General features: G+C 41.5%; 1 protein-coding gene and 1 long non-coding RNA gene across 2 annotated transcripts; one reads left to right on the forward strand and one right to left on the reverse strand.

The window, feature by feature from the left end:
* Positions 1-9,102: 9,102 nt before the first annotated feature.
* On the reverse strand, positions 9,103-10,292 carry LOC133929837 (uncharacterized). The gene has a single exon (XM_062376596.1). It carries the CDS (start codon positions 10,032-10,034, stop codon positions 9,390-9,392), a length of 645 nt encoding a protein of 214 aa, XP_062232580.1. The 5' UTR covers positions 10,035-10,292; the 3' UTR covers positions 9,103-9,389.
* A 4,412-nt stretch (positions 10,293-14,704) lies between these two features.
* Positions 14,705-16,013, forward strand: LOC133929077 (uncharacterized). The gene is made up of 3 exons (XR_009911557.1): positions 14,705-14,815; positions 15,330-15,427; positions 15,831-16,013. It is a non-coding gene; the product is annotated as an uncharacterized LOC133929077 (long non-coding RNA).
* The last annotated feature ends 1,133 nt before the right edge of the window (positions 16,014-17,146 follow it).

Raw genomic sequence — 17,146 nt, forward strand, 5'->3', positions numbered from 1 at the left:
CCTCTTTAGATACAGAATTCGGTGATACTAACCGAAGCTAAGTCATGGTAGGTTCGATCTGTGTGTGATGACCTTTGCCTATTTGTTGCAGCCATGATGCAGGCTCGATGTAGAAGGTTGATGGAGAGGTGTGGTGCAGAGGAAGGTTGGCGGCGTCGGGATGACATCGGCACTGGCAATGGCTAGCGGTTGGCATTGGCCTTCAACCCACTGCAGCGCTTCCTTGATCTATGGGTTAGTCGGGATTACGTCCCCTGTCGCCTCACTCATCTTATAGCGCGCGTGGGTTGGGACTAAGCCTCGGCCGGTGTTGGTTAGCGCCTCCCGGTTATGACACCCCCTTAGGACTCGGCCATAGTTGGTTAGCCGAGATCACACCAATATTTTCCTACTTGATCAAAAGGCTAACAATATAAGCTCCACACTCAATAGAACATTACACCAAAATACAGTGTTACAGTAGTTGATAGGCACTACTGAATTTTAACATCTATAGTGTACTACTCTATCTCGATAGGATAATCACTTATAAGGAGATGTTTATACACTTATGGTCCTTTTGTGCAGTTTATTTTTTATTTGTCATTGCATACACATTGAAAAGGTAAAAACAAACTTTGTAGTTTCAGAATAAAAAAATATAGATCTTAATATGTCCCAGATATAGGCTTTCAATTAGTCTCATGTCAGCATTAACTTTGAGACAAGCTCTTAGTGGGCAAATTAGTAAGACTGAACATGATATTTAATACTTATAGGCTGAACATCAAGGCATAAACCTAATACTCATATTCTAAACATCAATTATTTGATTTTGTATCCATCTTTCACAACGTTATGTGTTTGACAGCACTACTTGATATATTGTTATTTGAAACAAAATCACGCTCAAATAATAAGTTTTGGGATAAAATCTTAACCTAAAAGAAAATTTTCTTATTCTTAAACCACAACAACCTATTTTGGATCTTTTATTATCCGATAGCCTTATAACATGCCACAAGTTAACTTACATCATTAATGATGCCTTAAGAGATCGGTTAGAGTCATTCCACGATATGGCTCCTCTCGCAAGGGTGAAGATCTCACGTGATGTAGATTTCTTAATATCAACACGTGCTGACTTTAGTAGTTTTTTAGTCGTCCAGTTCTGAATCAATATTTGTCAAGTATTCTGGTTACCAGCGTTAATTATACATAATATTAATGGCAGTGATAACGTAAGAGGAACTTTTATCGTCCTCAATAATTGGAGTAAACTCTCTTAATATTTAACCTATCGTGATGAACCTTAACAAGAGAGGCATCACCATGATAATCTTAATACCCAGAAGAGAAAAAAATCTTTAAATCTTAAACATTAATATTCCTATTGTTGATAGTCAGCAAGATATCGTATATATAAATAGCTAAGAGGTAAACTTACTCATGCTGATCTAATGTGATCTTAAGGTTAAAACTTAAGATGTCTTTATGTGAGGCTCATATTATCTAGAATCAGCTGGAGAAAAAACTTTTGGGGATGAAGGATTGCTAATCTCGGACTTTCGGTATTGGAACATAAGCCCGGTTATTCTCAAATATAGTTTTTCTTGACTTAGAGCTCCCACTAGAATCAACATTTCTACAAACTCAGTGGTATGACTTAACAATAATAATATAACCTTTTAATTTGGATAGAAGCTTGCCAATCCCGAGCACATAAGTATCTTAAGCTCAAAGCTCAGTATTTTCCCAAAACATAAGATGTCAATCCCGCGCACATAAGTATCTTAAACTCGAAGCTCAGTATTTTCCCAAAACATAAGATGTTCATGCTAATTTGCTATAATACCGACTAAATGTACGCACTGTTGTCTTTAATACTTCCGTAAGGTATGTATAAGTACGTCAGTTCACCAGAGGTTAAGACAATAATATCATTTTACTTAAAGAAAATACACTAAATAAATTTAGTCATGGGATATGTCTCATATAATGAAGTATTTCTTTTTTAACGAGACGTTCTATTCTACCCCTCAAAATATAGCATAAGTATCAATGCCACAATTTTGATTAACTCTCATAAATATTTGACTTTAAATGAAGTCAACAGAGTTAACAATTTACTTAATGTTCCTCAAATAATTTATAAGAGTGTAACATAGAGAAACATAAGGAAATTACTTCTCATAATAGGTACATAAATTACAATATTAGGATGGAGTGTGAAAACATAATTTAGTACTGATGGAAAACTTCCAATAGCTTCAGCATTAGCCTCCTATCCATTCTCTAAGACATCGCTTAAAAACTTTGATGGTCTTAGATAATGTTGGCAACAGAAATGTAGTATTTTATCTTAGTATCTTGCCAATCTTTCTTTATGAATGCACATATTTATGGACACAATCACAGTTCACTTCTCATTCTATGTTGTTGATCCTCTTAGAAAAAAATGACGTAATGAAGTGAATTAGAAAGCCTCCAATAATTTTTCATGTCCTAGCTCATTAACCTTTGATCACTTTTATGATCAGTGTACTGGCAAGAACCTTTTGAGGAGCTTCATAATGTTTTTCTATTATTGCCAGATAATCATAATTTAACCAGAGGATTGCTCCCCCAAATCCTAAATTTTATGATCACAAGAGACATTTATTTAAATTGCTCCCACTAGTCATTGAAATATTGAATTATCATCAATATCTAAATAGATACTTCTATAATGAGAGCCAAACATTATCATTACGTTTGTGTGCATAATAACCTCAAGAATGATCATCTGCTAACAATAATATTTACCTTATTCATTTATTAAGGTACTAGAAATAGCCGAAGAACTTATGACTTAACTAATAATAGGGACATATCACAGATCATTACTTTAATATTCACAAAAGTGTGAATATTTGTCTATTATAAAATTAGTCCTATGCTCGCCAGATTAATAACATAGTAATAACAAACCTTAACAATTTCAATTTGCTTCACCCTTTGGCAAAAACGAAAAAGAACTTAATATGATGAATGAATCATCAGCTTCATATCACCTCTTGACAGAAAACGTAGAATAACTGGAGTTACTAATAGAGATGACAAATAATCACAAACAACATTATCTAGTATATAATCATGAGCCATAAAACATAATCCTTAAATCAACATAAAATCTTTAACCAAAATTTCTCGTTGGTTTCATTTTGATTAGAGAAACTATGGGAGTGACACATGACTACAATCAACGTTGGTTAAAATATAATCGTGTGTCACAACATAATCTCCAAACATCATCTCTAATTAAGACTTCTCGTGCTAAGGCAACTTAATTTATTTAAGAATTAATTAAATGACATATGACATGATAATGCATTGAGGCTTATTTGGTGATTCATTAATTGATACAGTGCTAAAACAAAGAAATAGAAAATAAAGCTTAATTGGAAAAAGCAAAAATTAACTAAAGTTTAAACAATCCAAAATAACCTTTACTGTCAGCACGGCCCAAACCAGCCGTGAAGCTTGTTATTATGAACATGGCCCAAAAAGGAAAGGACGACCCAGACATAAAAGGAAAAAGCCTTCAAACTTAACATCATTTCTCCTCTCAGCCTACAACTTTCACACGCGCACGAGAGAGAGAGAGCGACGATGGAGGTGGCACGGTGGGCAACGGTGCTAAGGAGGCGAGCAACGGTGACCGTGTGCACAATGGTGGACTTCCTTGTCGGTGCGCATGAGGGCGTCACCGTCCAGTGGCTCTCCCGCAGCACGCATGCAGGAACTAAGGCACGCAGTTGCGGGAGCTAAATGTGTGCACACAGCCGTGGACAAGGGAGGCGCCCGACGGAGCCAGCAACCTCATCAACGACATCAACATCATCGCCAGTACAAATCCAATGCAACTCAATCTAGGATTTGGGGGAAAACATGAGAAAATTTAAGGATTTAGATGTCTAGGGTTTCGGCATTGGGGAAAAGATTGGGGATTAGACTTACAGTCTTGTAATTGCTACAATCCCCTCCTTCTTAATGCTAATCTGAAGCCTAGACAGTTGCTAATCATCTACATTATGTAAAAAATATCGGCTAATCTTGAGGAATCAGGACTACTAGGGATGTAATCGGGGCTAATACACAATCAACTGACACAATTAAGCACTTAAAAACCATAATCTTCTCGGTTTAGGCATAATTAGCAACAATATCATGATCTAATCGAGGCTTAATGGGTTCATGCATAGGCTAGATTGGCTCTTGATACCATTGTTAAACTTAAAACACCTTCACGAGGATCTTAGCTAGCCTAATATACATAAACACCTCTTTAGATGCGGAATTTGATGGTACTAATTCGAAGCACTCGATGAAGTCATAGTAGGTGCGATCTGTGTGCGACAACCTTTACCTGCTTGTTGCAGCCGTGATGCAGGCTCGATGAAAAAAGTCGATGGAGGGACGTCGGTGTAGAGGAAGGTCGGCAATGTCAAGATGACATCGACACTGGCGACGGCCAGCAGTCAACGTTGACTTTCAACCCACCACAACGCTTCCTTAATCAGTAGGTTAGTCGAGGTTACGTCCCCTGTCGACTCACTATGCGTGTGTGTTAGGACCAAACCTCGGTCAATGTTGGTTAGCACATCTCGATCATAACACTCTCTTAGAACTCGATCATAGCTGGTTAATTAGCCGAGATCACACCAACATACATGTGTCAGCGCATAACAGGGCCGTGCTGGTGGTGAGCAGACGGTAGAGTCGCCGCTGGTCGCTGGAGAAATGTCAACGTGGTCACGCCCCCGGCCTGTTGAGGCGCGATAGGCACCTCGGATCCGTCGTCGGTGCGTGAGCAGGCGAGTTGGTGCACCGGACGTGCCATATGTGACACTGCTACACGATGATGCAATGTGGCCGCTACCCGCACTGCGTTCGGATCAAGGTCCGACTGTTTGTTCCATCAAGCAGTGCAAAGTAGTAGGGTGTTTAGAAAGATACAGTACAGAGAGATCTGTAATCACAGTTACACACTGTCATAGGCGAAGCTACAGTTCTAAGGTATAAAATCACATTTTTAACGTATCTAAGTCTAGATATACACATATTTAGAATTATGTGGTATATAAAAATAAAATAAAATTATCGACAACTGAGATTTAATTTTTTCTCTAATACCAATGCACTCAGCTGGGATACTATAGCTTTGACTACCCTACGCATATCCGTATCATATGCATATCTAGGTCTAGATGATCTATATGTTTAGAATTATATGGTGCATAAAAATAAAATAAAATTATTGATAACTGAGATTTAATTTTTCCCTAATACTAATGCATTCTGTGGGGGTACTGTAGCTTCACTACCCTACACCTGCCCGTATCATGCGCAGCTCTGGTGTATCGCGCGGGCCATGATTTGGTTCATCAATTGGTAAATTGGGTACTGATGAGATGCTATGGATCGGTGAAGGCGATACGTACACGTACGAGCCCAAGTAGTACAGTTAGCCGCGTAAAAAAGATTCGGTCTGCTTGCTGCACGATACATATTGGAAGAATCCAGAAATAACCAGCAGCAATGCGCGTATGCGGACAGACATACGCACGTATCGATCGACGGTACATGACGCGTAACGACCGACAGACCGAGAGTTGGTGCAATTAAAGTTGGGTCCTACGTAATTAAGGGCCAAGTAATCTTACGGGTATACTCCGGAACATGACGTTTCGGACATTGCTCCAGTTGAACTTTAAAACATTTACTATCAATATTTTTTTTAAAAAATTGTTGGACTCAAAACATGGAAGCCATATATTAGATTCGTCTTCAATAGTATTTTCGTAATGACGCTATTAGATTTAACCAATATATTCTGTAATAGAAAAAGGTAGTTAAAACTACGCTTTTGAGGATGTGCCGTTGTCCAAAATGTCCAATAGTTATGACAAGAGAGAATCATATTGTATACCCATTATTGAACGAATGTCCAACGTAGGTACGACTTTGGTGTGCATCACAAACGGAAACACAGGATCAAATGTGCAGATGATTAAGACGACCGGAGTAGATGAACTAGCGCGTAGTTCACTGTCAGATGCATGGGAGCTAGTCCGAAGTTCGAACCTTAGGTTTCGCACCTCCCGTAAAGATCTCTAAAGAAAACAGGGTAAAGGAGGGTCCTGTAAAAAAAAATGACCGGAGCAATTCATTCATGGTTCTGAAAAATACATGCGTGGAACTATATCGATAGCAGTGCTAGCTGACCTAAATTAAGGATTATATATCCTGTGCCTACCATGGGTGAAACAAACAACATGGCAAATTTCTTGTGGCTTAACTCTACAGTCCGAGCACCACTAACTAAATGAACACTCCCCGCAAAAAATAAATAAATAACTAACTAAATGAACACTGCTATACGGACGACCCAGGCATACGACTCACATACGACTGGAGCCAACGCACACGCCAGCGAGAGATATTTGGTGACTCACACCATGGGAGCCGTAGATCAAACCCAGTCGTACCTGAGGTCGTACGCACAACAGTTCCCTAACTAAATATTGGGTTGGTTATACTGGATTTTTTTTTGGTTTTTTATCAATCAATCGGCTGCATAACCTTAGGAACTATTATGATAAGAAATTGCATCCTTTAAAGAAGATAAAAGTAATCGTTGTTTCAAATTGCATCCTGTAAATTTGCTTACATCCAAAACAAAGATAAGGAGTGATGATAAACGAACGGAATAGATGTAAAATTTGCGTGAGTTGCACACGAGGATAGGATTCAACTACTATCGTTTTATGTTGAAGATATCATAATACATTGTTTCGAGATTAGATAGTTAATATTCATGCTTGCTTCAAACTATATATGCTGGATTTTTAGTTAAAGTTTGCAGGGTTTTGACTTGGAAGTTTGCAATTTCGAGATGAAAGTGTGGATTCGAGATTTAAAAGCAATAATTCTTCCGGGTTAAAAGTAGAATTTCTTCATCTGGAAGATGATTTATTTATTTTCATTTGAAAGTTGATTTCCATTGAATTGAAAGTTTTCTATCAAGATTTGAAAGCATTGAAATTAAGGGGATGGTATGCACCCTGAAAGCCTTATAGATACATTTATTTATGGGATTTTGTCTCTAAGATACATATAAAGTGTGGCTTGGTTTATACCACACCGTACTCGTTGTTCCCAGCAGCACCGTAAAATGTGGCTCGATCCACAGCAGTACCGTAAAAATGTGCCTCGATTAAAATAAGCATTTTTAGCTGACTTGGAGAGAGAAAAGACCTTGGTGCCCTTCTTTCCTTCTCTTTCCTTTTCCTTTCTCCACCGAAGCAGAGAGAGTGGAGGACGCGGCGGCTCGATCGGGCGGTGGTCGGCGGTGCGTAGGGGGAGGGGATGCCCGATGTGGGCCAGGGAGCTCTGCTCCAACCTCGCCTATCTGCTCCCCGCCTCCATCCCCTTGTTCCCGCTGTCGAGCCAAGCAAGAACAAAGCGCGGAGCTCGGTGGCGATTTTGGTGGTGACTCGGCCAACCGGTGGCACCCATAGCACCAGCGCTCAGCGAGTCCAACCAGGGGGTTCTCGACCATGGGGCCCGATCGGAGCACGGTCGGCGACGGCGAGGCCGCATGGCGGCGCTCGGCCCTCGCGGTGAAACCCGCACTGGCGATGGGTCGGAGCCAAACACACATGCGCACTAGCATCTACACACCGAGGAGAAGCTCACCGAAGTAGATCTCGTTGTGGAGAAGGGCTGGAGCAATGTGTCGACAGTGAGGTCCTTGGCGGAGGTCGGCAGAGCTCGGCGGCGGCGGGATCTTCAAGTTCGATGTGGTAAGCTATAGACCCAGGTTGAAAGGGGGTTAGGGAGGTGTGCATTGGAGTGTAGAACGTGTTCACGAGGAGAATCAGCCAATGGCTTACCAGGCACTATGGATTCGGTGTCGGAGTGGAGGTGGTCTCGCGGTCGGGACTGAGGAAAAAGGTCGTCGCCCGCGGGAATGCGACGAAGAGACGATGAACCGGCGATAGAAATGGAAGCTAGAGGTCGTGGGTGACCTTCCTGCAGCAGCTCGTCGACGGTTGCACGGAGGGGAGCAGCCGTGGCGGTGCTTGGAGTTGCTGCTGCTATGGAGCCGAGAGGGAGAATGAGGGAGAGAGACAGAGCAAAGTGAGGCCAAGAGGGGATAAGGGTGGCCCTGTTCTTGACGGTGAGCTCACGATATCCAAATGTGAGAAGGGGCAGAGAGGCGCGGGTAAATGGTGGAGCTCCATGCGCCTGGATCTACCTCCGCTTTACTGGACTTGGCTGCGCTACTGCTCTGGCTGAGGGGACAGAGAAACAGAGAAAAGGGACAAAGCTGAGAGGTGGGACCAAGGGTATTTGTGTCATTTCGAGACTACTCTCTCACCTTGTCAGCTGACAATGCTTATTTTAATCGAGGCGATGTGTTGTGGACCAAGGCACGTTTTCGCGATGCTGCTAGAACAAAAATAACAAGTGCGGTGTAATGTGGGACCAAGCCACGCTTTATATGTCCTAGAGACAAAATTCTCTTTATTTATCTGTAAATAAAACGCATCTATAAGGGTCTTTTAGTGTAATTATTACTGTACTTAGTGACGCGGTACAATAATGAGAAGGGTGCGGCATTACCATGTTCCAGTTCCCTTGAGAAATCATGCTATGTATACGGACCAATGGGGACCGTTGAAATGCTACTGCGCATCTTTGCATTGAAGTTCAATATAACATGGAGATCATACAAACCAAGGACTCCGGACCTGCGAACACTTACGATACTTAATTACGTGTAGGCTGCAACTCGTAATCACACGGTGTACTACGCTAGCTACAAGGTCAATCGTACGTGAAGAGACCAGTACCAGCAAAGAAGGTCCGGCCGGATCAATCCCAACACTGCAGCCACTGTTAAACGGCCACTCTGAGACATGCAGAGCAACTCGAGACACCGCGAGTTTCGCGACACGTGAACTGTCAGCTCCAATCGTGATCGACGACGACATCATGCACTGCATCTTCATACGCCACTAGTAGACAAGAAGAAGAGTTCCAGATATATATATATATATATATATATATATGTATAAGAGCAGGCACCAAGGTGCGTGTGTACATATATCCGGTCATGGCAACACGACACCGCTGAACACAACCAAAACGAACAGAACAGCTTATCTTGTTCGCAGGACACAGTAGTAACAGACACTGGATCGAACAGGAACATCCATATGCACGAACAATTAGATCCTATAGATCACTTTAAGTAGGGCGGCCCAACCAACAACTGCATGCATGGACAAGGACCGGGCGGTGCACACATGTGCTACGCTTGACAGCGACTGGCCGGCGGCCGGACAGACAGACTACGGGCGCTAGCCGTGCACCCAGCCGGCCGGCTCCCTCCGGCCGCCGCCCCAGAACTGCACCCACGGGCTTGGCCTGACGCCGAGGCACAGCATTCCCTTCGTCGGCGCCGCAGGCTCGTAGCAGTACTCCTGGTCGCGGGCTTCGGCCACGTTGGAGCCGGAGAAGAGCCAGCGGGTGGATGACGAGGACTTCACTGACGCCGCCGACGATAAAGACCTGGACTTGCCGAAGGCGAGGCGGCGGAAGACGGTGGCGATGAAGCCGATCTTGATCCACTTGCTGAGCTTGTAGCCGCAGTACTTGCTCCTGCCGCCGCCGCCGCTTCGACCGGCCTTGCCGTGGCGCCGGGCGCTGTGGCCGTGCGGCGCGCCGCGTAGGTGGTAGGAGGGCGGCGGGGTGATGACCGGGGCGACGGCGCCGGTCGCCAGCATCCCGGAGGAGTAGGCGTCCTTGGGCGTGCCTGGCTGCAACTCCCAGACGAATGGCACGGCGCCGGATCCCGCGCCGTAGTAGCGGAAGGACGGGATCCCGAGCGAGCTCTCCCTAGTGAGCAGCCGCGCGTAGAACTCGCCGTCGTGCGTGATGCGGAGCGGGCTCTGCGGCTTGCTGGGCGGCGTCACCGCCTCGCCGCCGTTGGGAGCGGGAGGCATCTTGATCTCGAGCGGTTCGGTCAGTGGAAGTGGTGGTGCTGCCGTGGTTGGCGTCGGTCGTCGCAGTGTGCGACGCAAGCTCACGATCCAAGAACTCGAGCGATCCAATGGCGCGGTTTTATACGCGCGCTGGATCCTGCTGCTCGATCGGTGGTCGCTTGCGGCTTAAGATACAGTACTGCACCTTTCTGATCAGGTCTTCACCAAGATGCGATGCATGGGTAGCGCGCGCGCGATCGAGCGAGCAGCAGGGGGTGTGAGACGTGTTGCGGGCACGTGATGCGGACGCGAAACTAGCGGAAGGTGAATCGTGGCCAGCGCCACCGATCGACACCGTGCAGCTGTCTGCACCGTCTTTGGGTGAGGGTTAGTGACATGTGCACGGGAAGTCATCGACATCACCAAACAGTCCCCCGTCTCGTCCTGGCCCGCACCTCCGAAAGCACTGTAGCACAGCGTCGTGCTGAAACCAACGCTGACCATCTCGCCCATCCCGCATGCCCTTCGTAATTCAAACGAGCAATAATAAAAAAATCAAGGAAAGGACACGATTCAGATAACGAAATTTATGGACTCCCGCACTACTTAAAAAATAATCATATATATATATATATATATATATATATATATATATATATATATATATATATATCGATCTATCACTACTGAATCTTAACAGATCGGCAGTGATAAGGATTATCATTGTTGACTCGTATTAAAAATCAATAGTGATAGTATCACTACCGGTTGATAATACTAACTGGCAGTAAAGGTTAAACCGAATCTGAATTTTCAATGTATTCCAGTTTTAACTTGCCCTTGTTATATCCGGCTCTATCTCTCTTGATCATCTCTTCATCACGCTGACCGTCTAATTTTTCTAAGTCCGAGCGAGCCCCTTCCTGGTCCTCACCTCGCCCCCCCCCCCCCACCGGCCTCCTCCTCCCCCACCAGCCTCCACACTTTGCCCCTCCTCCTCCCACACCAGGCTCTTCGTTGGTATCGTGGGGCTGCTGGCGCTCGGCTTGGATCCGGTGAGCCGTCGTGACGACAGCGTGAAACTGACAACCTCCAAGCCTAAGGCACTCAGATCCGGCGAGGACATGGATAGATCTAGCGAGGTGTGGGCGGATCTAGCGAGGGCACCGACCTCCTCCTCTCCCGCATGTCGTCATCTTCCTCGTGGCTAGCATCATGGAGGAAAGGGCGGATGTCGTCGTCTTCCTTGCGTCTAGTATGGAGAGAAGGGCGGCGGCGAATGGATCTGTGGAGGAGCTCCATTGCAGATCCCACGACAGATGGTGAAGGACCTCCACAGCGGATCTAATGAGGTCTTCGTCCTCAAGGTGGCTTCGACAACAATGAGCTCCATGGCGAGGAGCTCCACAGCAAGGAGCTCCACTGTGGTGTCAAGTTGTAGTGGATATGGCATAGATGATGATTAGTCCATTGCTTGGCTTTGGGTTCCCGATATACTCCATTAGATATGCTGATGATTAGTTCATCCTAGCTTATTTGTTGTGGACATGAATAATATGGCATACATGAGTTCAATCTCATGGTCATTAGTTTGCAGTTAAACTATCTTCTTGGCCATGGAGCTCCGAGGGGCGATGGACCGTGTGTGGCGTGGCTGTAGCTAAGCCGGCTCGGTTTTTTTTTTTTTTTTGAAGGGGCAACATTGTTGGCTTGGGATTTGGCAATGATGAGGGGTTTAGACCCAACAATGATGAATAGTTCTGTAGTAATGACGTACACTGAACTTTGAATGTTGTTGAATTGAAAATCAAAGGGATTGGCTATTATTCCGTTTTCAACAAGGCTCCTTCAGAATTCTTGATAAGATATTAATGTTGGCATTACTGTGAGGGACGGATCCACGGAGGGGGCTCAAGCCCCTACCTTGGACTAGGTTTCGAAAATTCGTTTGTGCAACGAAAGCCGCTATCCATCGATTTTTCAAAATTCATGAAAACTGAAAAATTCGGTCAAAATTCAATAAGAATTCGGACAAATTCACTTGATTAATTTTATAAATTAGAGACAAAAATTGACCAAATCAAGTCAGCAAAAACTAATCGAATTCCACTGAAAACCGAGCGAATTCTCCGATTTATCAATCACATTTTCTGCATTGAACAAATTTTGAATTACTTAGTCGAAAGCCGGCCAAATTTCTCGATTTACTGAGCGCATTCCTCGAATTTAAGTGAAGTTCAACAAAAAAAAAACCAAAAAATAGCTCAACCTTGTAAAATCAATAACTAATTCATCTGAGCTTCAAATCAAGTGAAACAAATTTTGTTGGTTTTCTTGTAACATTATCTACATGATAAAATTATTTATAATCATAAAAATATTGAATATTTCATGTGAGAAAATGTATTTGTTAAAGCTAGTTATTAATCCAAAAATCATGAAACCAATTTTGTTAGTCTTATTACATGATACTATGTGTTTTAAAAATACATAAACTCATAAAATAGTTGTTGTAACATGCAGTATTGTGTAAATATGTTGCAACTAGATTAATTCATAACTAACCTATCACACTTCCAAAATTAGTGAAACCACTTTTATTAGTTTACTTATACTATGCTTTATGTTGAAAAAATAATGGTGGGCATGAAAATTTTAATTACAGTATTGTTTCTTAATATATTCACTTTATACTTGTTAACTTTGTAAAGATCATGGAGAAATTAATAAAACTCTAAATGAAGTGAAACTAATTTTATAGATTCTCTTAAGTACATCTAAAACAAAAAATATATGTTTGCATGTTAATATTTTTTTGACGTGAACCCTACTAAATGAGCCGCATGGTTTTTAAAGCATGCTTTTTGTTTTTTTTAACTTCCTCCTTTTGAAATATGATGCAAATGACATTATTTTTAAATTTTTTTCATAGAAAGTCTTAGAATTGTCTCTAGTATTTTTGTATTTTTTATAATTTTTTAATTCAAAATCGAAAAACGGTTGAATTTAGAATTCGATGCGGACCAAATTGACTAGTTTTCGATGAATTTTCGAATCTGCCTCGGACGCACATGCCTCCCTAACCCCCTTCATTGTTTTGGTATGGGAAAGAAAGAAAAGTAGAAGGAAAAACAAGAGAGATAGATTTTCACTCTAGATCTGCCACTGTGTTAAGCTTCAAACGGTTTGTGTCGGTCTTTTTGAGTGTTGAACAGATTTGAGATCTCTCATGTGCAGAGTGCCACGTAGAAAGATAGACCCATTGACAAAAGCATGTATAATAGCACAACTTTTTTTTTTAGGGAGGAATGAAGCTTTTTTATTTTTATATTTTGAAAATAATTTTTTTTTTATAAAACTAGATGTTTATTTGAAAAAATTGTAAAAATAGACTATATCAGGTGACAACAAGGTGTCCTCCTTCTAATAAGTGACACCTTAAAAAAAATAAAGATGTTGTCCTTCTAATAGACAACAGGTTAAAAAAAAAGACCGCTTTTTATTACTTTCAAAATTCAAAACACTATCGAAAATTTTTGTCAGGCTGTGTACAGTGAAATTTATCTCTTTTGTTTCTCAATGTAAAAATCATATTTTTATTTGATTTTTTTAAAGTTAGATCATAGTATCCTCTACAACATATATTTTTTTTAATTTTTTCATGACAATTTCAATAGTGTTTTAAATTTTAAAAGTAATAGAACATATTTTTTTATTTTTTAACCTGTCGCTTGTTTGAAGGATGATATTTTATTAACTGCGATAAATCGCCTGTTGTTTGTAATTTTTTTATTTTCTAAATATAAAAATAAAAAAATCGAGAGGAATGTATGATAGCGGAACTGAACTTGGGCGGAAACATGGGCCCCGTTATTTCACAACTGAACTCGACAGAAAACATGGGCGAGAAAGAATCTGGCTGCTTGTTCTTTCTCTGTTGGGCTGTCGGTCCGTTTGGTGCATTCTCGCCATCGCCAGCCAGATGGCTGAAAGAATCTGGTTGTCTAATGGCCCTATGAGCTACACAAATTATGCCCAACCCAGACTGAAGAGTATAGTTTTCTGATGGGCCGATAGCCTACACAATTTAGGCCTAACCCATTTCAGGCATCTATGATCTAGCTTAAAAAACAAAAATATGTTCCGTAAAATGAAATTTGTCTTTTTTTTATTGTACAGATCATATTTGAAACTACAATCTTTTTAGACTATACTGTAGGATACTCCACACTATATATATATTTTAGAATTTTTTACGATTATTTAAAAAAAATTATGAGAGTATTAGAACTAGGCTTCGGATAATATTCGAACTCATGTATTTCGGATATCCGATGCTGATGTCGATTCCATTGAAAACTGTTACTCCGATAAAAAATATTTGGCGCCGATTCCGAGCCGAAAATATCTGATACCGTTTCTGAAAGATCTATTCTTTCCAATTTCAACTCAGATTGATCAGAAACTATTCAAACCGTTTTCATCCCAGAGCTAGGTATGCTGGCAGCGTAGTGTTTTAATGAGTCATCTTGTTTATATTTTTCCTCCTAAATTTCAGGTCGCTGATTTTTTTTTTCTTCTCAGGCTTCACAGTGACTGTTCTATTGGTTATAAGATTCGCGCATTTTTGGGACCCGTTAATCTGTTGGATTCTCCCCCGCTTTTGGTTTAGACCCGTTAAGCCTATTATTCCCCTTTGAACGCGCTTCTCGTTAAGCTCCCTGAGCAGACCGGGGATTTTGTCGGCGGAGCTAGCGCGGGGGCTTTTAGCGGTGGCGAAACTGTCGTCGCTCTCCTCTCCGGTGCGTGCTCCTCCCTCCCCTCCTTCCTTCATTCTTCCTCCTTCCTCTCCCGTTCGTTCTGTTACATTGGCTCCTAATTTTTGGTTGCGATCCCCTCCTCTCAGATCTCTCGATTTGGTCTAGAGATTATCATTTTCGCAGAGATTTTTGTATTTGTCGTTCTCTATCTATAATTTGTTGATCCCGGATCTATCTATAATTTGTTGATTTCCGCATCTAATTTGTTGAAATCCGGGGTTCACACGGATTTGGCCGGGGGCAGCCTTCTGCTTTGGATCGGCTAGTAGTTTGATGACTGGACAGAGGACAAGTGGTGGAATTATTGGATTGTGGCTCTGTGTTCAGAATGGGGATCTTTTTATCATATTCTGATTATTATAATTTGTTGGCACTTGCACCTAATATTATCTAAGCGAGCACTTCACAGTTTATGATCATCCCTCTTTGTTTCAGAGAATTGGAACATATTCTTGTACATTTCCTCATGTATTTGAGGTTTTCCCTGTTTTTGTAGAATACAAGGTCCACTCGTACAACAGAAATGGCCTTTGTGCAGTGTCATTCATGGCTGATCACTATCCTGTACGAAGTGCATTTTCTGTTCTGAATAAGGTACCAACCATTTTTCTGGAGATTCATGAACTTTGCATTTGTCTTAGGATCAGTTTGCCAATGATAAGGTATAGTTTTTCATTTTCATTTTCATTTTCAGTAGGTCAAAAGTTTGTCAATTCTAAACTCAGTCTCATAAAATTATTAGTCCAATAATGATAAGTTGTAAGAATGAATCTATAAGCTTGGTGCTTGCTAGCATGATCCATAGTCACTCTCAACGCTGCTACAAATTATCAGCAGGTTTCATTGGCAACTTCAAAAACCTGTACTCCTTGCTAGTCCCTTTATTTAGTTACTGGTCGAAAACTAATGGCAGCCCTCTGTATCCATTATCAAAATGCTGCCCTGCTGTATGGTTCGTTTATGAGATTCAGTTGTTGATATGATGCATTTTCCGAAGGTACTTGATGAATACCAGAAGGCTTTCAGGGACTCTTGGAAATCTGCTAGTGCATATGCAACTCAACAGTGGCCTTTCCTAACAGATGCTCATATATGTAGTTTTTTTAAATCTAATTGTTAGTCTTACATTCATCTCATCATATTGCTCATAATCTCCCTGATAAATGAAGTTATTTGTACTTGTTGTCGATGCCTGTTTCAAAATTGCAGAAGTAATTTAATATTAATTGCATTGGGCATATATATAATTCCAATTTGCAAGCACTGCAATTATGCATTCAATGCAAATATTACCTCAGCATGATAACTCAGTCTCAGATTTTTGAAGTAAAACATTGATCATTGTCAATTTCAGCTTCCTTATTCCTTGTTTGACCTACCTAAGATGTAATGCTTTATTAAACTCATAAATATTATCCTTTTGTTCTCCACATGTAGCGTTCATGCCATTTCTTAATAGGAGCAATTGCGTAACTTTTTAACTGCAATTTTTATTTAGATCTAATGCAATTTCCAATTTTCTGAAGTGTTAGTCTTGATAGGATCATTTTCAGTTGGTCCAAGACTTATATGCTTGTGAAACTTTAAATCCTGCTTTTAGTTCATAAATTTCAGTTCGAAATTGCCAAAATATTGCTTTGAAGAGAGTGGCTGTTGCCTCTAAGGGGGCCTTCGGAATCGGATGTCAAGAAGACTTATACAGGAGGAGAGTGGCTGTTGCCTGAATAACAACAAATTTGCATATGCAAAATATTGTAATTTTAGGCATCTAACATTATACATACCTCTTGACAATTCTCCAGACATATCATTTGTGAATTAAGACATGTGCTTGAATCATCTTCGACTTGGTTACCTTTGAGGTTTATTAGCTGCTTGATTGACTTCACCAGGTCACTGTTGATGATATTCCAGTAGCTAGCATAAAAGCATCACATAAAGCCGTCAGGTTCCGGCGCTTTCTCCTTTGGTAAGCCTATTACCGTGTTCTTGATCTCCTCCTTGCCAATGTCACTTTCTAAGTCAGAAAGGTTGTGGGCTGCAAACCAATGTTACTCCAAAAGATAGTCTGGCCACGCCTTGTAGAGGAGCCCAGGATGGCGCTGAAATGAGTACGGATTTCCTCCTCCTTTTCTTCATGCGTGACAGCAACCCCTTGGCTTGTTTGCAAAAGATGAATGTGATTTTTCCTATTCCTTCCATTAGCATAAAGGTAGAAAAGCTTGGTACTTGTGTCCATAGTTTTAATACATGTCACTCTTGCATGTTGCCTCGCCTTGATCCTCTGGATGGCAACCAACCCCAAGAACTTGT

Source organism: Phragmites australis, chromosome 9 (assembly GCF_958298935.1).
Source record: "Phragmites australis chromosome 9, lpPhrAust1.1, whole genome shotgun sequence".
Lineage (NCBI taxonomy): Eukaryota > Viridiplantae > Streptophyta > Magnoliopsida > Poales > Poaceae > Phragmites > Phragmites australis.

Excerpts from the sequence above, each read along its gene's own strand:
- LOC133929837 (XM_062376596.1), bottom strand. The coding sequence starts at position 10,034 with ATGCCTCCCGCTCCCAACGGCGGCGAGGCGGTGACGCCGCCCAGCAAG.